This window comes from Sparus aurata, chromosome 21 (assembly GCF_900880675.1).
Source record: "Sparus aurata chromosome 21, fSpaAur1.1, whole genome shotgun sequence".
NCBI classification, from domain to species: domain Eukaryota; kingdom Metazoa; phylum Chordata; class Actinopteri; order Spariformes; family Sparidae; genus Sparus; species Sparus aurata.
Window position 1 is genome coordinate 20,411,829 of NC_044207.1, and position 24,035 is coordinate 20,435,863.

The following is a 24,035-nucleotide window of genomic DNA, read 5'->3' on the forward strand; positions in this document are numbered from 1 at the left end:
GATCTGCAGTATGACTTTAAAGGACAAGTTCACCAATTTGAAATTGAAAATGACGTCATTATTTACTCACCTTCATGATGATGGAAAATCGGGTGGAGTTTCTTAGTCTGCAAAACATTTCTGGAGCTTCACAGCAAAACAGCGTTGTAGCATTCGCCTAGGTAACTGGAGTGGATGGGGACTTGTTTCAAAATGTAAAAATAATAATAATAAAAACATAAAATGCATCCATTCAGCTTGTCTGGCGTTTAAAAAAGAGATCTAAAATAGCTATTTACACCTTCCGACACACGGTTGAACTTATGCACCCACTTAAGATGGGGTAAGCAATAATGCTTCTTAGCTTAGCTGCTAAAGTGAACGTTTTGACTTTAAAAAAGGTGTAAATCAGTTTGCATAGCTTCCAATGACTTGAATTGCACCGGACAGGCTGTGCAGAGCCATTTTGTGCTTTTTTCGATTGTTTTCCCCATCTACTCAACTTTTTCAGGAGCATGCTGTGAAGCTCTAGGAATGTTTTGTGGATTATAAAACTTCCATCCACGGGAGTGAGCACAGAATGGCTGAATATTCAGTTTTTGGGTGAATTGATCCTTTAATATCTCTTTTGACAACAATGTCTTTGGCGAATATACGCTATCACTGTTCACTAATTAAATGTTGTGCCTATATGCCAAATAGAAGTCACTGGTGAAAAAGCTAAGATTTATATCCATTTGACGATTAAACTGGCAGATTAGGTTACACATTCTGCAAAGTATGTGGGTCTGAGGATGAATATTATACTTGACCCCATCCCCATCGGGAGACAGTCATCTTGTTTTCTCCTTACAATCTAAATCTGCCAGAAAATGTCCTCAAAGAGAAGAAAATTGCTCCGAAAATGTCACAGCATCCTACAATGATCTCGTATCTTTGGCCTGGGTTTCAACCTGTGCTGCACTTCATGCCTTGGCCTCTAGATGACCAACAAGAGGAGGAGAGGCTTTGCTGCAGATCGACCAGGAGCAGCCAGTGAAGGTAGCTCGAAGCTAACGCTAGCTATCATAACATTATTTACCCCCGTTTGGGGCTTTAATCAGTCATTGGTTGCTAGCCCGTTAAAGGCTGGCTTCACTGGCCAAACATGCAGAAATATGAAAAGCTTGAAAAAATCGGAGAGGGTAAGTTTCGTACGCTTTTCTGAAATAAAGTTAATATTAGCTAGTTACCCTGATTTGCTAAACTAGCATGCAGAGCTAGCTAACGTTAAAGCTTGATTGTAAACCTTATGCTTACTGTAAGCAGTTCCCTGGTTGGTTGAACATATACAAGTCAGTGTGTACATGTTTTGCTTACACTTTAATATGTTCGTGACAAGATTTGTCATAGTGTTTCTGTCTGCTTGTTCGATATAAATACTAGCTACAAGCTAATCCTAGCACCTCCTGAACGTTGCTATGCTCATTCATCAGTACGATAACTGAGATCGTAACTTTACGTTATCTGCCTCGCAGGTACATATGGGACAGTTTTCAAGGCAAAAAACAGAGAAACCCATGAAATAGTGGCTCTGAAAAGGGTGAGGTTGGACGACGACGACGAGGTTTGTTTTCATAGTAACGTTTAAATTCCATGTAATGCTAGCAAGCTGTTAGCATGCTATTGCTAATACAGCTGGGTGTCATTTCTTTCAGGGGGTGCCAAGTTCTGCCCTGAGAGAAATCTGTCTTCTGAAGGAGCTCAAGCATAAAAACATTGTCAGGTCAGTCTGCAGCCCGAACTGCAAGTCAACTTGTTATTTTTTGGGAGTAACAGGTTGTTTTTCACTGTGTTAATATACCAAGCTGTTTGCATTTAACCCCAATGTCAACCAGCATCAACTTAAAGCTGCTCTGTCTCCTCCAGACTACATGATGTTTTGCACAGTGACAAGAAGTTAACCCTGGTTTTTGAATATTGTGATCAGGTGAGATAGAGTTACCCCAAAACACACCATATGTTTCAGTGTATACCTTCTCTGGCTAATGTGTGTCTTTTATCATCTGCAGGACTTGAAGAAGTATTTTGACAGCTGCAATGGAGATCTAGATCCTGAAACTGTGAAGGTAAAATAAAACATCCAGGATAGCCAATGAAAATTTTCATCGAGAGCAATATGTGCTGCATGAACAGCTTGGTTATTAGATGGCATCATGAATTGGCCTGTGATTGTCATCGATATGTCAGCTACTGTCAGGTGTTTTCTCTCTAAACCCCTTCTCTCTCACTTGCAGTCATTCATGTACCAGCTGTTGAAAGGTCTCGCTTTCTGTCACAGTCGGAACGTTCTTCACAGAGATCTGAAGCCACAGAACCTCCTCATAAACAGAGTGAGTGTTTAGCCACACTTGGACTTTGACTTGGAGGCTGGTAAATATTCGTAACTGTATGAGAAGATCATTAGAGGAAGGCAAACAAAAACCCTGTATCTTTAAATAAGTAACAGTATGTGTGACATATAAAGCTAAATCTAATTCACTGTTGAGGCTGTGTTAACATATATAATTTATGAACACTTGTTTCTGTCTACAGAATGGAGAGTTGAAGCTGGCTGACTTTGGGTTGGCTCGAGCCTTTGGCATTCCTGTCAGGTGTTACTCAGCAGAGGTAGGTTGTACTTCATTAACACCGCAGGTGCTAATGACTGACTTGTTTCATCTGTGTGACATTCACATTGGTTTTTGGCACACTCAGCATCTGAAGAGAAACATCTGACTGCTATTGCGGGCTTCTAACTAACAATATGAAGAGATTTGTGCTCTTGACTGACATTGACGCTGTATTATGTCTGTTTTTGTGACTTTATTACTTATTAATTAGTCTGTTTAGCTTTTTTTGTGTTTTTGAAGAAGTTTAGGGAATTGCAACAGACACTTCATTACATAAAAAATGGGTTGCACAATAGATACATGGTCAGTGTCAGACTTTTCATACACAAACCACTTCCATGCGTCAGAAGAAGCAACTCTTTTAGGTACAAACCTTAACCAAACCTGTCGTGTTCACTCCCCTCCACGTTTGTTTGTCTTGCATTCGTGCACATTTCCTGCCTGAAGCCATGCAGAAGAATGCAAAGCATCGCCCAAATCATGAAAAAGACTTTGACTTGCAACCCAGTGACAAAAACTATAAACAATTATCAAAGGATTGCCATTTTTCTATATTCGATGATATCGATCAGCCCCTGTGTACTTCCAGTTTTAAGACTGAATAATATAATAACAGTCAGAGTGTGCATGCACATCAAAGCCAAAAAGGCCAGGTGCTGAGATGTAAGTGAGCAAAAATGAAACGCACTGCGGATAAACATATGTAAACATATATAAACACACAGATGATATTGCATATATGTCCTAATAGATGACACTCAAACTGCAAGACCAAAAGATGGCCTTATGCAGTGCCACTTTATCCTGAAGAAGAGCAGTGTTGCTGAAAACTACTTTGGTGCATTAAATAAGCCGTTTCATGTTCAAATTGAGCAATATTTTGGGCTGGACAGCATGACATAAAAATCTATATCTCGGTGTTAAAATTAATATCAAAATATGGCGCAGGAGTAGCAATCAACTAGGAAACTGCAGCAACAATTGCAGATTCATGGACACATCAGCAATGTTCAGTATGTATCAGGGACACCCAGTTGTGTTCTTACTCATCTGAGAACAGTCGATGTCCTCAATTTGTTTTCTCCGACATCCTGAATCAGCTAAATTAGCGACAGGGGGATAGGGTGTAACACACAGCAGGAAATCGCTTAAGTAGTGTTTTCATTTTGTTGTTGTTGCTGATGCCATCAAAGAAGTGACAGGCGAGGCTCAGAAAGGTTTAGTGGTTTTTGGTTGGCTGACCTAAGGGCCCGGCGAGCCAATCTCTAGAGGGGACACTTGACCCAGGGTGACGCCGCCGATCTGAAAATGTAATAAACAGAAAACCTAGAGGGGAACAGAGCTTGAAGTGAGGTCATTTTAAAAGGTCATTTCAGGATGTATTTCCCTGAGACTCTTCTGCCAGAAGAAATGAATGGACCGTGCAGTTATTTCACACTATATACTGGATGTGATGCATAACACGCAGCGTAGATTAAACACAGTGACTGATTTTCTTTTGATAGTATGGGGATTTAGTTTGAAGTACAGGCATTATTTCCAGTCAAGTCAAATCCCTAAAGATCCAACAAAGAGTCGAGTTCACCAGTGTTCTACTTTTTATTAACTTTTTAGAAAGATTTAAAGTTAAAGTGAGGCAGTAACAGAGGCTTAATTCAAACGCAAAGGCATTTTTTATGCAAGAAAAGTGCATATGCAGAGTCTCCCACACTAATTTGGAAGTTCTGCTGCATTAAACCAGTCGCCCAGATGAATTAAAAATGTCCCAAAACCCACAGGTGGCTTTGAAACGGAGTGCTCGAGGATGTGTTGTAAAGGCATTAGAACACGCTCAATTTATGTCTCTGTGCGTCACTTTTTTTTGTAAATAAGAAATGAACTCTGCAAATGTTCCCGACTTCAACACTTTCAAAGCTACTCAACAGCTTAACAGTAAATTTTTGTCATTCCGGGTGGGGGATTCACAATTTTACTCCTCTGTTTCTCTGTAGAATTACTTATGAAAAGTTCAAAGGTGGTCTCGTAATTAACTTCTGTACCGAGTTGAACTTTTAAACTTTCCAAGCTGCGACAAAAGCACTGCTCTCAGTCAGCCCACACTTTCTCTCTGGGAAATGGAACTTTTCTATAGTTTAATTTCATGATTTTTTTTTTTACACTGTTCCGTCAGCGCGCTTCTTCAGCAAACACAGTCTCACGTCACCTGGAAAAGTAGATGTCTGTAAAACACTGGACGGTTGATTAAGCTGCAGTTTGTTAAAATGTCCAAATGGCATCAAGGGAACCGGAGAGCTGATGTAAGTTGACTGTTTACTGTTGGTGGCAGTGCTTGTGCAATTAGTGTCAGGACAAAATAACACCCACCTCAGAGAGCCGTCATCAACGGCGATGTCTGAACGTTGTTAACATTAGTTTGGTCGTGACAATTGCTGTAATCTGTCCAAATCTAACGCTTTACTCTGCTGTTTGTTTGTTTATAGGTGGTGACATTGTGGTATCGGCCTCCAGATGTGCTGTTTGGTGCTAAACTTTATTCTACCTCAATTGACATGTGGTCTGCTGGATGCATATTTGCAGGTTTGTTAAACTACTACTTTTTTCTCACTTTGCTCTGTTACCCGGTGTGACTTCAAGCACAATCCCAATGTCCGCACTCACAGAGTTACAGACACTCGTTCCCAGTAAGTCTGCGAGGGTTTAGGTCTGTCTCTCTGCCAAATCCTCCAAGAGAGCTCTCTGGCAGACAATTTCAGCCCTTTATGTCGTCCTCTTATGGTCCTTTATTGATTTTATTCTTTTATTTATCTCTGTTTTTGCCTTACTTTCCCTCTTGCTTTCTTTTTCTATGATCTTGCCTGTTTTATGTCTTTTATTCCTTTTTACTTATAATGACTCATATTGTCTTTTTACATTTTCTGTCCTGCCTTCTTGTTTTAACTCACCTTAGACTTGGCTTCGGCTTGACTGTTGAGTTTCGTCTGTATATTTTCCTGAGTTTCCTGCTTTTACTTGGTTGTCAAAACACTTTGCAAACTCTTGTTTTTAAAGGTGCTATATAAATAACGTTTATTATTATTCCTCTTAATATTATTTATGGGAACTTTCCGGATGTTGGCAATTGCTATGAGTCAATTTATACTTTCCATTCAACAAATATTTTTTTTAAGTTAGAAGTTATGAAATAACAAGAACTAAAGTTACTTGTCATTTTTAATCTTATCCGCCTTGCGCTAAATCCTGAGGCGAACCGAGAAGTACATAATCAGAGTTTTCTTCCGCATCCTCTAACACTGCCCAACGGAATTTCTGTTTCCTGGATAACTGAAAAGTTTGCCTGGTTCTTAGCTCATAAGCGTCTTTACCCGCCACCCACAGTATTATGGCGAGTGCCAGATCAGTATTGTCAGTGTGCAGCTGTCAACATAGATGAGAAAGAAGTGAGATTACTCACTCTTTAGCTTCTAACAGCATCAGCTTAGATAAACAAATGTGTGTTAATTTCTTTTGTTGGGCCCTAAAAATGTGCAGCTTGTAGAGTAAGGCAGGCCAGGACTACATCAGAAATAGGTTATTTTAATCTTTAGTGTTGTTATCCTGATATGCTTTAACTTATACAGACACTTTGTTGTACATGTTGTTTGTAGCTCTGTGTGTGCATTTTTCATGTAGGCTTGAATCTGTGTGTTTTCTGGTGAATACGTAGAAAAGTGTGTCAATCAAGCCATATTCAAAATATTAATCGTATTCCATTTTGATTTCTTGTCCCATTAAGAGCTGGCTAATGCTGGAAGGCCTTTATTCCCCGGGAACGACGTGGACGATCAGTTGAAAAGAATCTTCAGATATCCTTTTTGACAACTTTAGTAGGTATTGATATTAGGGACCAATGAGTTGTGTTCAGACAGAACTATTGATCTAGTCTGTGATCACTGATTTACAAACACTGAGAATTAACAGGTTGGACACATCCCTCTGTTTCAAGAAGTTTTTCTTTAACCACTTTGTACACTGTTGGGTACACCGACTGAAGAGCAGTGGCAGACAATGACAAAACTCCCTGATTACAAGGTAAATTATTACCCACAGTGGATGGAGTGTACACCATATGTTACTGTTTTTTCTGTTTCTCTCCCTTCCAAACTATTATTTACAGTTTCCTTTTCTACCTGCAGCCATATCCCATGTATCCAGCCACCACATCACTGGTGAATGTGGTCCCAAAACTAAGTAGCACAGGACGAGATCTACTCCAGGTACGGTCACTTTTAGCTTTCCAATAGAATACATTTTTGGCTTTTTATACACACATGCCCCAATTTGGGTATCAAATATTATGAATTGTATATTGTCATTATTGTTCTATGAATGTTTGCACAAATAGCTCAATAACTTAAGCTAAAATGACCCACCAAATGTTGTTCGTATAATTTCTTGCTTGTAACAAATTGTGATATTTGTTTTTTCCTGATTCAAACTGTTTCCTTTCCTCTCGCCCAGAACCTGTTGAAATGCAATCCTGTCCAGAGGATCTCTGCAGAGGAGGCCTTGCAGCACCCTTACTTCGCCGATTTCTGCCCACCCTAAATGCTAAATTGCCCCTCACTAAACCTCACCCGCCAGAATCAATCATCCTTCCATCCTTCCCTCTGCTGGGTCATTAGGACCGGTCCCCAACAAGGCAAATCCCTCACTGGTTTTCAAGCACTCCCTCCCCCGCTTTGATTCTGCTGTGCCTCTGTGTGGAACAAAGTCCTAGTGGCTCTGCAAGGTTTTAAGTTCTTTTTAAGCTGCAAGCCTGTTTAATTTGGTACACATACGCCTCCTGGTTAATTAGCACAAAATGCAGGAGGGTGCACGATGTGTTGCATTGAATACATTTTATACTTATGGAAATGGTTGTCAACAATAAGCCCCACTGCTCCAATAAGACTGAAATTAACATGTGAAGTTTGTTTTGTTTCTAATAGCTGAGCGTGAATGAAATTAGACCCTTTTAAACTTGGTGAATACATTTGAGATACTAAACATTCAGCTGCATCAGTTACTCAAACAGCCTTTTGAACATTATGGCTTCTGTTGCTGTTGTGATGAAGTTTTGCCAATTGGCTTCCATTATTACAAAGTCTTAACATCAGTGGAAACTGTAGCTCGACCGATACAGGAGTTCTGAAACTACGACGATGATTTATCGGCCAGTATTAGTTTTGTTCTTTGATGAGATCCATTTAAATTTGCTTATTAGATGTTTGGCACTCCTCTGCAGTTTGTTGCTGCTTGATAGCAAAAATGTATGCTGGTACCGATACGTCTGTGCTAATATCCACAAACGTATTTGCTCTAAGCGGAGACCACAGTTTCCTGGGGCAGCTAACGCTACAATGCCGTTTAATTAAAGAGATGGATTTGCAAGTTTTAGAACCACAAGTGAGCAACTCATTGGAAAGTTGTAAAGGCTTTAGCTCAATGTTTCTTTTAAGGCCTGTATGTTATTTTTGTAACACCTCATTTTACGCGTCTGTAATTTCTTCAGGATATTTAACTACAGCATGTTTGTTGTTTGGTACTAATTATTGTTGCTAATTTCTTTCTTTGAAAGAATTTTTTCCAGTTAAATCTGACTAATACTCATTAGTTATTCTTTTATTATTGGGAAGATGAACAACTTTCATATGTTTGCATTTGCACTAGGCTTGGCTGATGCATATCATTTTATATCCTGATATTGTCCTGCTTCGATTTTGCAATAGAGAATATTATCGTTGCTCAAACAAATTGCGCTGGGTTGTCTACTCTGAGGTGAGAACACACATTTCTGGTTGTTTTACACTTGTTTCCAGCAAAGACAACATGTAGCCTCATTTAAACCCCTCCGCAGACCATTTTCTCTTTAAACCCAAGTTTGCCTCATCAACGAGCTCCCAATCATCTTAGAAACTAAATTGTCAGGGTCTGTATATCAAAGCGTTGTGTGCCTGCTGCTACATCAGGCCAGTGTGTTCGCTTTTCAGAATAAAAGGCCACAGATGCTGTAACATGCTGTATGTTGATGCTGTTGGATATTTGATATTGTGAAAAATATCATACATGACAAGATGTATCTTGATATTCGATAATATCCAATATCGGCCCAAGCCTTATTTGCACTAAGACTCTTGAGGTTAAACACCAATTAGTACCAAATCAAATACTTATTTTCTTGGGAAACTTCCCAGGTAATTATTATTTTGAAATTACAGACCTGTAAAATATCCTTGTTTTTAGATTTTCATTATTTTTTCTTAGGCCAGAACAGACTTGTAATACTGAAGTTTCACGCACCAACAGTAAAAACTCTCTGTCCCACTACCTGTTACGAGATTGTACAATAGCCCGGGAAGCTAATTTATAATTTTTCTTTATGCTCAGGCTTTTTATTTCCCTTTTTGTGTATTTGTCTTTCGTGCACTTTGTAACTGACAGTTTAATTTTAAATCGTCGAGTTATTAATATTATTAAATATGTTGAACACTGACAGCCAGGATTATAGCCGGTTATCAATAAATGGGCCAATATATACAGTATATATATATGTTAATGACTAGTGGACCATTAGTGACACATTCATTGTTTTCTTTGTCATTATTGTACTAATAGCTTTTTTCTTTTTTTAAAAAATATGCTTTTGTAATAGTTAAATTAGAGCTGAAAAAAACTGATAATCCTCCACTGATAATCTGTATTTTCATGATTGTTTTGCACCATTAGCTGTTTTCCATTTGGTTACTTTATATTAACATGGTTAACAGCTTGCAGTGTTATTTTACTTCAGATTGTTACAGTGCTACTCATCCCATAAAAGCCTACATAATGAGCTGTTTGAAGTGACTGTGTTGACAGGGAAATGACTTATTTTTCATTTAGCTGATGTAAGACATGATAATGGATGCATGTATTTATTAATGATGGAATGTCTGCTCATGGTTTGTTTTGCATTCTTTTAATGTAGCACAGCTTCATTTGGTACAGGCCCTCTCCTTTCTGAATGACTTCATGATACTTGGATCTTTAGCGTTTAGCCGGCTCTTTTTAGGATTTAAAATGTTTTGAAGGTTGTGTGTATGTGTGTGTGTTTGGATTAAGTTATAATGACAAAAACACAAAAGCATTGTGCTCTCAGTATTTCATTATCTCATAGTGACAGAAGATTTCAGACCAACTGCTGTAGAGTTAGATTTACATTTTGAATGAAGAGTGGATTTTGCACTTTGCTAGTTTATTTGCTTTTGTTGGTAGAACTTGGGACAGACGTCAATGATTTTCTTCTGTGTATATTTCAGCCAATAAGACATAAATAAATTTTTGCTTTTGAGATTTGAAGTTCATTCTTGACCTTGGGAGCAGTACTTGACTACATTTTCTCTGTTCAACATAATCACAAGATCTTTCTCATCACATTGGAGCCCCGCTGTCACGGAAATGATGTTCAGATTTTCTCATTCTTGTTGTCTTTTAAAATTGGAGATTAAAAAGTTTATTCTCTGCAGAACAGTAGCTGACAAATTCATCTCGCCTCCAAAGTCCATTGATGTAGTCGCTGTTGTGGCGCTCTCGATCTTATCTGTGACGACTGGGCAAACTCAATCGGCAGAGAGAGAGATGGTGAGATATGATTTAGAGCTCCACAACGGCTTCCACACAGAACCCTTGTGGGGAGAATCATTCATAAGTCACCTTGACTATTTCAGGAACATCTTCGTTAGATGTATGACGGACACGTTTTAGACTGTAGATATAAAAGAATCCAGAAGACTGAATCTAGTCCTAGTTTCACTTATGATTTTGTCAGCTTCAGTGTACAACAAGCCAGTCCATGTTCCATTAAACTGAATGTCCACTTTATTTAAAGCACTTAAAAATAATATTTTCTTCTCAAAAGAAGAAAGTTAAACTTAACAAAAGAGTTAAGGTTTTAGAATAAAGATTAGATGTGATTAAAGGGCATCTCCACCAATTTTACACAATCGAGTGTGTTTACAGGTCTTGGGGAGGTCTTGATGCATATGTGAAAAAACAGTATAAAATCCCTTCAGTGATGTCACTCAGTGGCTGAGTTGCATTATGGGTAATGTAGGAGCCTTTTTGAAAAAAAAATGAAGTAGGAAGTAGTAGTAGGAGTAAAAATGGCGATATCTCTGGTTCTGTTGTGTCTATTTTGACCATTTGTTTTTAAACCACCTATAATGAGTCAAACAGTGTTAATACTGCTTTTCAAAACCTGGAGCCTACATTACCCACAATGCCTCTTCCTTAAAGGGTAACTCCACTATTTTAAACATTAGAGGTCTTGTGGTCTTCTGATAAATTGCCCCCAGTGATGTCACTCAGTGTCTAAGTTGCAATATGAGTATTGTATGCTCCAGGTTTTAATAGCAATGTTAACACTGTTTGTCTCATTATGATGGTTTAAAAACAAATGGTCCAAATAGATTCAACAGAACCAGAGATATTGGCATTTTTTCTGACATGTACATTTTTTAAAAACTGGCTCCTACATCTCTCTATAAAACCAAGGAATCTCTCTCTCTGTGTGTGTGTGTGTGTTTGTGTGTGTGTGTGTGTGTGTGTGTTCCTCAAATATCTCCGCGGATCAGGATCAGACTGACCTGAGAGTTTCAACATGGCTGGTGCTTGGTTCAAGGGTGTGCGATGTCGGATTTGTTTGGACTGCAATGATACCGTTAATAAACTATTTCATAAATGCTTTACAAATTCCGTGAGCATTGTCCACCGGAGCCACCACAGTCACGTGCGCACCAGAACCAATCACTGCACACCGTAGCCACGTGCGCACCAGAGCCAATCACTGTAGAGCTCAAACCCACGACATACCTTAAGAAACAAGTGGATTTATACCTGCAGCGGCGTGAGCTGGACAGGGATTTTGCCGACGGTTCGGTCCTGTTCTGTGCATCTAAACTGACTGTTGTGGATGAATGAGACTAAATGAGTCCGGACCGAGTTGGTTCGGGTCTGAGGAGATCCGGAGACGCGCGGACAACAAAGTGGAATCGGAATCTGTGGATGTTCGTGTGTAGCTAGCTGCTAGCCGCTAGCCCACACACGCGGCCCACCTCCCAAGTCGACGGACCGAATGCACCGGCACGTCCAAAACCGAACTTAGGGTAAATAATGTCCGCCACGCTTTTTTCGCGAACATTGCCGTCACGTTTGCTTTGTGTTTGGTGCAGGAAGAAACGGTGAAAACTGGCTTTTGTCACGAAAGTGTCCAAGCAGCAAATTTGGTTGTTGAGGAACGGGGGAAGTTGTGGGAGGGACGGAGGCGGATGAATGACAATGTCTCTCGGTGTAGAGACAGCGATAGAGACAGCGATATTGAGAGTTGAGATATTTGTGACATTTAGCGTGTTTGGAGTGTATAGTTAGTGTGTTATGTAGTGTTTAGTGTAGTGTGTTTAGTGTGTAGTGGAGTCGTTTTTTTGTTTAATGAGTCAAAACAATGAGGAGAAGCTGAATGTGGAGCAGGCAGTGCAGCTCTTCATTCAGCTGGAAGGAGCTCAGTCAGACCTGAGCATTGCCTGCATTTAAATGTAAATAGTTACATATAACTTTGTAAATTCTTAAAATTTATGCACATATTTAGCAAACAACAATTTATATTTGCATTATAAGTAATTAAAAATGGTTCGTTAAACATATTTGTGGTTTTCACAGTAAAAAATCTAACTTTTTCCTACTCGGATTTGATGTTTCTTGTGATTTTAGGTCCATTGTGTTAATACAGTATGTCAAAATAAAAAAATTACTACAGTCACACATGTGAGGTTGTGCTGAAAATAATGACACCAAGTAAATAGTTTTTAAGGTGAAATATAAAGGCAAAATCTAAAATAGTCAAAAACGGCCAATTATACCCTGGAATACCAGATTTGACAACAAACCTAAATATCCCTGACGTCCCACCTTCAAACACAGCCTCATTTGGCCATCCATGAAAAAGCTACTTAACCTCCCACTTTTTTATAGGAATACATATTTCCTACGGGCACTGCACTAGTTACCCTTAATGCAACTTAGCCACTGAGTGACATCACTAGAGGCAACTAATCAGATGACATGTAGCCACAAAAGCCTGGATATTCCTTTTTTCCACATATGCAGTCGTACCCCGTAAGACCTGTAATGTGTGAAATAGTGGAGTTACCCTTCAAGGGAGCATCAGTCAAACCAGCTGTAATTAGATCGTCATTGAACCAATTACATGTCTGGGCAGAAAATCCCTGCATCATGACACTTGCATACAATTTAAATTTGGCTTTTCATCTTAATTCAAAGTGTATAGATCTAATTAATCTAAAACACACATTTGACGCAAACACTTTTGCTAACGTTAGGTTGGATGCCTGTTTTACCTGACTTTGCTACAGACTAAAGGAAATGACAGCCTGAGTTTAACTAAAAACTAGCTTGTTAGTGAGATGTCACTGCTGGATATATTTGGTTTATCAAAGACACTGACGAAACAACACATCACATGAAAAGGGCACAGCAGAAAATGCCAGGTAGGTGGGAGCCACGGCGTTAACTCGATGTACTCGTAAATTTACAACAGAAAAGAAAAACAAGTTCTTATTTCACAACTCTCCGCCGTGCAAATCTGCACATGTAGGATCACATCGCTCAGTGTGGAGGTCATAAAACGACAGTTTCGTTTGTAATCTGAAATGCTCATGACCATTTCACTTAAGACTGACTACGTTACACATAGTTAATTGTTATTAACTATTTAATGTACAGTTCAGAGTTAAAATCACATATCTACAATAAAATGCACATAAAGCACATTAGAGCCAGATGAAGCAAGCTCAGTTCCCCAGATGTTTGTGCGCATGAAAATCTTGATGTCAGAACCAGTCTTGAAGGCACATTTCACTTCAAGCCACGTTATATTTATTTATTACCCTACAAATTGACAGAAAGATAATGCAGTTTCCCCACATCTGCACTGCATCCTTTCCTTTTTAAGTATTGCATGAACACAAGCCTGGTTTGAGTATTTTTCTTTTATGCTATAAAGATTCAAGATGTGGTATCACATGATGTGGTGAACGCTCATTTTGATTCATCTGGCTCCAAAAATACATTTTTGGACCTTACAAAGTGAATAGCCTGGCTAAGATTACATTAAGAGACCAGAGATAATACTGTAGGAATACACAATGGTCATGCAGGGAAGAAAACGGGGCGATCGATGTGACATAAATTATCAACTAGTAAATAAAAACAGGTCAAATCTAGGTGTCAGGTGACAAGAAATATAAAGGATACTGTTCTCTACTTGGCCATAACTATGTGGTAAATATCAATCGAGCACAAACAGTCCAGTTAATAGTTCCTTCCAGTTCACATACACTCTGCTTTTTCTCTGACTGGTAGTAAGGCAGGGGGTGGGGAGAGAGAGGTAAAGACCCTGGACATTTTCACAAAGCCTTCATCCACAGTTTTGCGGTAAATGCTGGGTCACTTTTCTGCTTTTTTAAACCCGACAACGTTACACACACACGCACACACTCGAGAAAATCATCAAGGCAATGCAGCATCATCAGAATAGCATCATCGCGTAACATGAATTGGCCTTCGTGTCCCTTTTCTTTTAGGAGAATACACAGTCGTCATTATCGTAGATCTGTGTTGCAGCTGTTGAATATGTCATGAATTCGAAAATGGGGACCCAAAATATTTTTTTTCTTCATGTCAATTTGAACAGTTGAATCTTGAGTCAGTGCACTTATTGCTGACGACAAACTGCCACTGATTCACCCACTTTTTTTTTGTTTCCTGAAAGGTAACATGGATAGAAAGTCTCTTTACGAGGTGAATGACCTCTGCCTCCTCTTGGAGTATTCGCTTCTATTATAATAATTAACGATGGAGGAGCAGTTAACACATGTTAACAGCGTGTGTAGCTAAAACAAAGAGCCATGTAAGGTAGTCATAACCATAGACGTCCGGTCGTTGGCTTTTCAAGTGATGGCTGATCTCCAAGGGTTTGTGCTTCACATCAACAGTCATCTAATACACAGACAACAGAGTAATAAAGCTACAGTGTTATGAACACCATTTACTTGATTGGCATTGTTATACTTGAAAGTTTCACATTTATAAAAACAGAACGGTTCTCTGGATTCCCAGTATTTATAGTGAGGATATGTACCTACAAGTCCACGACACCGTCGTGTCAAGGATTTAAATAGCAGTGAACATTAACAGCAGAGGAAGTAGACTCACACGAAGAAGATAAGAAGGAAAGTTGTGTATGTGGGTAAGATGGGTAAATATATCGTTTATTATACTTGATCATTTATACATCACAAACTGTTATTTGTGACTTATTACACGTTCTGGAATAATAAGAATAGAATAAGAATAATAAAAGGACACAATGGTTAAATTGTACAATGCATTTCTGTTATAAATCAACTGAACTGAATGGGGCTGAGCTGCGTGGTGTGTTTTTTTTTAATGTGTTGAGGCGATTCTCTTGAATCTAATCAAGTCTATTCACTCGTTATAGTCACCAGAAACTCAAAGTTGGTCCACTCAGATAAGAAAGTCCAAATTCCTTCTGGTGTAAGAGCAGATGAAGAAACAGTTTTTATCTATATATATATCTATATTTATATATACAGTTAATAGATATATATATATATATATATGAGTGGTATGGAATTTCTTCATGGCATCGATTTGACTGCGGGTATTTACAAATTTCTGTCAAGTTTAGGAATGTCACCGACAAGCCTTTTTTAAACTCTACTTATGTTCCATAGACAATAGATTACTATCACAGGGGATTGTGCTGATGAATACCTTTAAGACACTGTAATGAAAAATAGCTAGAATTGTTTTAAAAAGGCAAAAAGGAAAAGCCTGATTGTTTCTCTTTTAATGTATTCAATGTAAATAAGGGCCAACTTCTACAGCAAGCTGCATGCTAGCTTTATTTTTTTGTGTGACAGTCAGCACAGCAAACCCCCCCCCCCCAGAAAAATGAGGAAAACAATAACAATTGAAACGTCCACTATATAAAGATAAAAAGATTACAATCAACAGCCTTTGTTTCGGCCTCCTGGTTCTCTTTTTTCTTTTTTATGTACCTTAACTTTGTGTAAAAAGTGACTTAAGTTAACGAAAACATCCAACTCTGTAGTGTTTGTCGTCCTGGGATCCACTTGGAACAAAACTAGATACTTGCATATATACAATCAAGTTCCTCCTCTGTTTTTTAATTGAATAAGCACAGTCGTCTTATTAATGAGGCAAAGCCTCATAGTAGCAAAAGGCAACGTTAAACACTTGACTCATGTTTTGATTCAGGTGCGAGGAGCTCTTTTAACCAACAATCGGCTCCTTAAAGTCGAGCAGATTTCTAGAAAGGCTCTCCTGTTCAAACTGGTGACAAGTATAAGGTCACTCAATACAGCATTGTTTCGATGCTGGAGACGTTAACACTTACAAGAAATTGCGATGCTACACATATCAATCCACATGTATTCTTTTCATTTTTTTGGGACTGACGTACAGCAAAACTAGAGCAACAGTACTATGTAACTCATTTCACACAGGTCAGAAAGCCATTTGTTTTGGACACATTTATCTTCACTGATTGTATAACTCTTGAGTGAGAAGAAAAAACAAATCCACAAAATGAAACATGAATAAATTAACACTAATGCCTCGACATGGCAGTTAAACCTGAGTTCTGTTTTGGAAGTGGTCTCTTTTTCTTCTGATGATAGTATTCTATTTCTATTCAGGCATTGATAAACTCTACTATACGTCTTGTGAGTTACACACTCTGCTAAATACATACATTATTTCACAGTTTGCTGTCAAGTTCCCCGGATGTGCCGCCACCCCACCCCACAACCCCTACTTTATGTCGTCAACAAGCAAACTCCTCAAAGTTGCCTAGAGTCGGGTGACGAGGTAACATGTTCGGCGTGAATCCGAGACTGTCCGAGTGACTCCGGAGGGTGTCACAGGTGCTCTGCAAAACAGAGGGGGAGGAAGGAGGGAAGACGAGTTCAACCGGGTTAAGGGAGGGAGGGAGGGAGGGATGATGGAGGGGCGATGGAGGGGGTGATGATGGAGGAAAGAAATGGGCCACAGGTAAAATGACAGCGACCAGGACGAATGTGGGGGGAAAGGGGAGAAAAACGTATGTGGCAAGGAGAAATTGAGCAGAAACACAAAATAGATGAGGTTGATCACAATGACAGGATGTGTAATCAATGAATGACAGAGACAGATGTGGACAACGATGAGGTGATGGATAAAAAACAGATTTGGAAGTTCCAAGATCAGCCACATCGCAGTGGAAAGAGAGTTTAAAGAAAAAATCAGGGGGGAAGGCGGGGAAAAGATGAATGAGAGGAGGGAGAAGAGAAAGAAAACAGCATATTTTTAGTCCTGCTTTTTTACACTAGCATGTTAAACTGTTAAAGTTACGGAAGCTGAAAACATCCACATATGTCTGCATTTCTCTCTATGTGCTCCGTGAGAAGATAACCACTGGTAGTCCCCACTGGCAAATTTTTTTCGCTATTTCCAGCAGACAAAGAACCATTTGTATGTTGTGCAAACTCACTGCATGCAGACCTGCGATAACATCACAAAGTAATGCATCTAGTGATGTTATCTGGCGTGAGCCTCAAATGCATCGCCAGCTAAATGGACCTCTGTGCTGCGGGGAAACAAATAGATCTCATGTGGTTCAGCTTTTTGTAAAACAGTTCAATAAATACGTTATCTGTTTTCACAGGAGTACTGCGCTCTATCCTACGGGAAAAAAAGCATCATTATTCAGTGGAAGGAGCAAGTTTTTTTTTGTGTTTGCATTTTGCACAGAGTCGTATCTTTTACTGGAGAATCCAACCAACTCGTGTCTTCTGCTGAGCCGATAAAGTACAGAAACGCACCAAACTAACCTGATGTTAATAACGCTCGCTGCTGTAGAATAATCACCCCTCTTTTTAGTCGACCGTCTACAACCAAATCATTTGAAAGCCACTGAGGAAGTGATGTATGAGATGGTATCAAGTATGTATGAAAAGAGAGGGACAGCATGGAGAGGGGAGCATCTATTATCAATGGGGTGTGCTACCTGGGGGCATGATTAGGCGTGACACCAGGGCTGGTTGGGTTCTCTGGAAACTCCTGGAATAGACATGATGAAAAGAAAGATGGGTGAGGGTGACTGAAATGAAAATAAAAACACAATGCAAATGCTAGTAGTTAAAGAACTTGCGAGGGAGACACTGCAAGAGGTTGTTTTTTTCGCCTCATTTCATTAGGAGGAGGAGGACAGGTGTTCGAAACAAGATAAAGGAGAGACGAGTTTTTTCTAATAAGCCGGGAAAACAAAAAGACAATTACTGTCATTGGTAAGTGTTCCCCGATCATTGAGGAGAACGACAGTCAAAACTTAAAATAGAGTCAAATAGACCACTAAATGCATTACTGTACTGTAGGGCTGTTTGAGTGGAGATATGACAATGGACTAGTTGAAAAAAACGTTTATTGAATATGAGAGAAAAGAAGTACGAGAAGATGGTTCATTGTAAGCAGGTGAGCATGACATGAATGGGAAAGAGTACAGTAAATATCACACTATGTAAGACTTTAGTAAAAGCATGACACACTCGTCTTCTGCCACGTTTAATTTCTAAGAAGCTGAATCTCCACAAGCTGGACTGACTGCATTAAGCTCATACACAACTCTGCTGCCTTGATTCTGTGACCACGTCTTTCAATATTATTCCCTCTACATAAGCCGTCAAAACCATAATCCCGAACCCAAGGCAAAGTGAGCATGCATCACACAATTCACATGCAGAGACAAACCCATGGCTTTTTCACAGATTTGAAAGAAAAGTATGTCGGATTGTTGGAAATGAAAAAGTCTTGGGCTTGTGCGACACGTCACGAGGAATTAGACCTTGCAGTTTCCAAGGTTTTGCCAATAAGACAGGATGCAGACTGGAAGATACAGTTCGCTCAGGGACAAAACAAAACATCTGTGCTTAACAGATATCTGCTTAAAATGCTTTTGATGAAAAAGGCACCAGAAACAAGGAATTGTTTCAGCTTACAATGAGTTGCAGAGAGGGATTAGTGGCTTTTAGCTGTTATTTGGACTTCACGAGTGTTAAAATGAAGTTGATTAAGTGTTTTCTACACTTTGAAATTAAGATCTGTTCATCGTGAAAGGAAAGTTCATTTGATGACGGCTATATTGGCTGGCCAACAACTTTAAAAAAAAAATATTTTAAACGCACATTACATTAAAAATGAACTGCAAGAAAGGAAAAACAGACCTCATGTAAATTAGAAATGACCTCTGACGTCTGTTTTTCATGTTGTGCATTCGGATTTGGGATAGGCAAAGTCTGTATTTCTTCAGCAGCCACATTTATTATATAGTTTAGAGTTGATTTCAAAATTTTTTACAAATAAGAATAAAAAAAACATTTGCAGCTCATCTCTCTATAAAAGCAAGGAATCTCTGTCTGTCTGTGTGTGTGTGTGTTTGCCTCAAATATCTCTGCGGATCAGGATCAGACAGACCTGAGACTTTCAACATGGCTGCTGCATGGTCCAAGGGTGTGCAACATCGGATTTGTTTGGATTACAATGATACCGTTAATAAATTATTTCAGAAATGCTTTACGAATTCCGCTAGCATTGCTAACCATAGCCACCACAGTCATACCGCAACAGAGCCAATCACTGCAGAGCCCGACTCCACGACACACCTTAAGAAACAAGCGGATTTATACCTGCAGCGGCGCGAGCTGGGGCGGGATTTAGCCGGCGGTTCGGTCCCGTTCTGTGCATCTAAACTGACTGTTGTGGATTAATTAGACTAATCGAGTCCGGACTGAGTCTGTTCCGGTCTGAGGAGATCCAGACACGCAAGGACAACTGGAATTGGAATCTGTGGCTGTTCGTGTGTAGCTAGCTGCTAGCCAAACCCCACGGCCCACCTCCTGAGTTGACGGACGTGCCGGCACGTCCAAAACCGGACTTACGGTAAATAATGGCCGTCAACTTTGTAAATTTTAAAAACTCACACACAAATTTAGCAAACAATTTATATTGGCATTATAAGTAATAAAAATGGTTCGTTAAACATATTTGTGGTTTTCACAGTAAAAAATCTAACTTTTTCCTACTCGGATTTGATGTTTTTTGTGATTTTAGGTCCACTGTGTTAATACAGTATGTCAAAATGAAAAAATAACTGTACAGTCACACATGAGGTTGTGCTAAAAATAATGACACCAAACAAGGCAAGTTAACGGCCAATTATATCCCTGACGTCCCACCTTCAAACACAGCCTCATTTGGCCATCCATGAAAAAGCTACTAAACCTCACACTTTTCTATATGAATACATACTTCCTACGGGTAATGCACTAGTTTAGATAGAAGTAAAAATAGATCCTTTGTGGCTGTACTAAAATGGGACAACCTTTGTTGTTCCTAACCTTCTCTTCTCGTCACTTTTGATTGTCAATACAGCCGATCTCACCGCTGACTGCTGTCAAACATATCATGAGCCGCAATCAAACATTTTGGTTGTTCAGTTGTCTGACAGCAGAAAAAAGCTGTTCACAAAGAAAAATGCAAATACGCAAACATGTCAGTTCACACTGAACTTATATTATAACATGGCCTCTGTGTGTTTAGTGAATTATGATGGTAATATGCAGAGGAATCTTTTTACTAGAGGTCTCCGAGTAATACTAGCCCTGTTCAAATAGGTCTTAATAGTGAAGACCAAGTTTAGTTTCAGATTCTCATATGTTTTAGGGAATTTAGATCTGTTTTTAGAAGTGTGTATGATAATCCACGCACAAAAGGCTCTTAGAGAACATTTTTTATCAAACAAATTGTTTGTGAACAAGTCAATGTCAGAAAACATGTCATATCTTTTTTTTTTGTCATAGCTGCTGAGCTACAAAAACAGATTTAAACCAGCCTTCACAGTTAGTTATGACAATATCTTTCTTCTCACTATGTCTCTTAAACAGACAAATGGACAAGATATGAAAGAACTACTGAGTCATTATCGTCCATGACAGAAGACAGAAGGCAACTATACTTTTCAATCATATAAAAAATGGGACTAATGATGATCAAAGCGAGACAGCACATTAAATCACTTAAGGCCTCAGCATTTGCTTTTATTCCATCAACATATGAACTAAGCTGAGTGACAATTATTACAGATATTAATACATTTAGCCATAGCTAGGTCCCTTACTGACTGCTTTCATCAATTTTTCTAATAGTATGCAGCTCAACGTGTTCATGAGATACTATTGCTATATTAGGTTTTCAACATACATAATCAAATTATTATTTATACTTGTATACAGTAAATACAAGTGGACCCAATCAGCTTCCTTGTGGGACTCCTCTGGAATTGTTTTTGACCATTTATTTGTATTCTTGCTTTGTTCTATCAGAGAACTCCTCCCACGCAGGAACTGAAAGGGAAAAACTATACATTTTAAGCTTGGCATTAAGAAAACCATACTCAATAACATTAGTTTTAAACTTGCCTTAAATTAATGAACTCAAGTATTTTTTTTTTCTCAGCACTGTGAGCTGCTAATGGTTCTACAACTGCAGACTCTCCATCTTTTAGTAAGGGTTTGATTCAGCAGTATGTGATGAACATTTGCTGATTACTGCTATTAAGAAGGTGCATTTCGGTTATTAATAATTTCTTCCCTGCTCTGTATAAAGCTTACATAACAGTCGGCAGGGGAAGTGGAGGGCCGCAGTGTTAAACCGCTGGGCTCGACAAAATGCTGAGATTTAGGGCAGGACCGAAATGCCACACATTACTCTAGTTTTCATTTTGAAGTTAAAATGGGTTTTACTGCCTTGAAGGCTTTGAAAAAAGAGTTGATCATGAAATGTTAATAAAACCTCCAGACCTGTTAATCTTGTTCTGCTTTCAGCTCATTCTTCTTTTCTCCCTTAGATCCACTTGGATTTTTAATTTGCTATGATCAAACAGCCAGACATAAAGCAGTATATATATAAAGCCAGTACAAAAAAAAAAACCCCAGCTATTTCATGCTCTAAGTGAGACGCAATTTTTTGATTGAATGTGAAATCAAGAAGCTACTGCACTACATATTGTGTAAATATTTAAAAGTGGATTGGTGTTTGGGTCAACTGAGGTAATACAAAGTGAATATATGAGCAGTTTATGAGTCATGATGAAAATTTAATTGAGAATAGGCCAGACAATTCACTTGTGCTTGTCCATGAACTGTAGTTTTAAGGAAACTTAGTTAGTAAAACACTTGACAAACCACAACAACACGAAAAAAAGTATTTTTTTCTCCATGTAAGTACTGATCAGATTTCCATTTTGAGACGTTTTTTGCCATTACAAGGAATAAAATGTGCTGATTCTCATATTCAATAAGTAAATAAAGAACACTGTTTGTATACCATTAGATACACTGATTATGCATTCATACTGTGCAATAAAAACAATGTTTATGAAATATTAAGGATTATGTGTTCTAGCACAATATGTCTTTCCTGCATGGGAAATTGAAACTAATGATGACGGTGTGCCGTGGCTTTTGTTTTCTCTCTGGTGCTGTTCATTAAAAGCATTTTCCATTGTTAGCAGGCATTTTGTTGTTGTTATTGTTCCTGAGATCATCTAATATCACAACACATTCATTTCATTCAATCAGATGCATTCCAAGAGGCTAGAATTACCAGATTGTCGCTCTGACAGCGCTGTGGTCGTTTCTTGCGTATGAAGTAACCCAAAACCTTATCCTTAAACACCTGAATGCAAAAAACATCAGTTACACATTATTCATGCATGGTCGGTGAAATTAAGATTAAACATTAAGTACAAATATATTTATGTTCTGGGAAATATGCTTATTCAAGAGTCAAGAGAGATAACTGTACAGTAAACATAAACAGCCAGCAGCACATTAGCTTAGATTAGCATGAACACAAGGGACAACCGCAGCAATTAAACACATATATTTTGTTAATTTAATAGATACATAAACTGAAGTGCAAGAATGATTGTTGTTGAAAAGTCATGAAAGTTGTGGTTTTACCAGACTATAGCTGTCAAATAGACAAATAGTTTGGTCCCTGAGTCACAACTTTATTACACTTCAACTTTAGTAGGCATGAAACGAACAAGTGTTAATTTACAAGCTTTAGAGGTACTGGTGGGTAGGTTTTTTTTTTATCTTCGGACAGAACAAGGCTAGCTGTTTACCCGTTTTAAGACTTTAAGCTACCCTAAGCTAATGAGCTGCTGGTTCTAAATACACTTCTTCACCAAAATGTCAAACTATTCCTTTATGATTAAACACATGCAGTACAAATATATTCAAAGGTCATCTTTGGCCCAATCCCATGACACCCCTTGCCCATTCACTGCACTTTCATGCCTAGGGGTAGGGTGTCCTGATCCTTGTTGGGGGAAATGTCAGAGCTACAACGTCAACCTGTGGTTTTCAGATAGAGGTTTATGTGAACTCTGTAGTTTCAGAGTATTATGGTGCTAGTTTGCTGATATTTTATTTGCTAATTAGCGTCGCATTTTTAGAGCTGATTTGTGCATGACAGTCCCACATTTCAATGCTATATTTCCAGCTGAAAGGTAGGAGCACAGGTTGGTAACGTTAACCTAATAGGCACTGCCAGTGGTAGGGTAATGAAGCAGTATTTTTGTATCTTATATGATGAGTTGATTAATAGCGTGAAGTTGCAAATGATTTGTGAGCGTCCATCATTTTCTGTCTCTATCAGATAATTGGCAATATGATAATACCAGGAATGCTACAGTACTGCACGAGAAATCAGCGTAAAGACGGCATATTGGAAAAGTCCAGTCATAACCGTTCATGTAAACGCCATCAACAACTACAGAAGAGAGTCTTAAAGGGTTGTCTTATTTCATAGAGTGATATTTCAACCACTACCCCTTGTAATTCTGTTCTGAAGGGCAGGGGTTCACTGGAAAACGATGAACACAATAACATCAGTAAAACATAGTAAACAAAGTAAAAACAAAGTAAACTGTTTACCATTTATATACACGAGGACAGGAATACATTGAATAAGTGTTCAAAGTTTTGCATTTTAGTAGTTTAAAACCATCACTTACCTCATATAGGTAGTCAAAGATTTCCAGTATTGTTAAAACACTGGCTCCGATAAACAGCCCCATCTGACCTCCAATGTCACCTAGAGCAAAAGAGATTAACAGATATGGGCAGGTACAGTAATTGAACAATGGTGCATGAAACCATTCCCCATGCTGTCACTTCCAATTCA

General features: G+C 38.7%; 2 protein-coding genes across 12 annotated transcripts in view; one reads left to right on the plus strand and one right to left on the minus strand.

Annotated features, from left to right (window-relative positions):
- The first annotated feature begins 810 nt into the window (after positions 1–810).
- cdk5 (cyclin dependent kinase 5) lies at positions 811–9,980 on the plus strand. Its single transcript, XM_030403701.1, has 12 exons — positions 811–1,163; positions 1,497–1,585; positions 1,677–1,744; positions 1,888–1,948; positions 2,031–2,087; positions 2,256–2,351; positions 2,554–2,628; positions 5,111–5,207; positions 6,403–6,472; positions 6,638–6,698; positions 6,803–6,883; positions 7,128–9,980. The coding sequence occupies exons 1-12, from the start codon at positions 1,127–1,129 to the stop codon at positions 7,212–7,214; spliced, it is 879 nt and encodes a 292-aa protein (XP_030259561.1). The 5' UTR covers positions 811–1,126; the 3' UTR covers positions 7,215–9,980.
- A 3,415-nt stretch (positions 9,981–13,395) lies between these two features.
- asic1c (acid-sensing (proton-gated) ion channel 1c) overlaps positions 13,396–24,035 on the minus strand; it is a 102,238-nt gene continuing 91,598 nt past the window's right edge. For 5 of the 11 annotated variants that reach the window (XM_030402885.1, XM_030402884.1, XM_030402888.1 and 2 more), the window contains exons 8-12: positions 23,866–23,945; positions 22,446–22,517; positions 18,151–18,189; positions 17,794–17,846; positions 13,396–16,677 (exon numbers count right to left, since the gene is read on the minus strand). In XM_030402885.1, the coding sequence (XP_030258745.1) occupies positions 16,599–16,677; positions 17,794–17,846; positions 18,151–18,189; positions 22,446–22,517; positions 23,866–23,945 (323 nt within the window). In that variant the 3' untranslated portion in view covers positions 13,396–16,598. The other 6 variants (XM_030402880.1, XM_030402879.1, XM_030402886.1 and 3 more) reach the window with 5 other exon arrangements.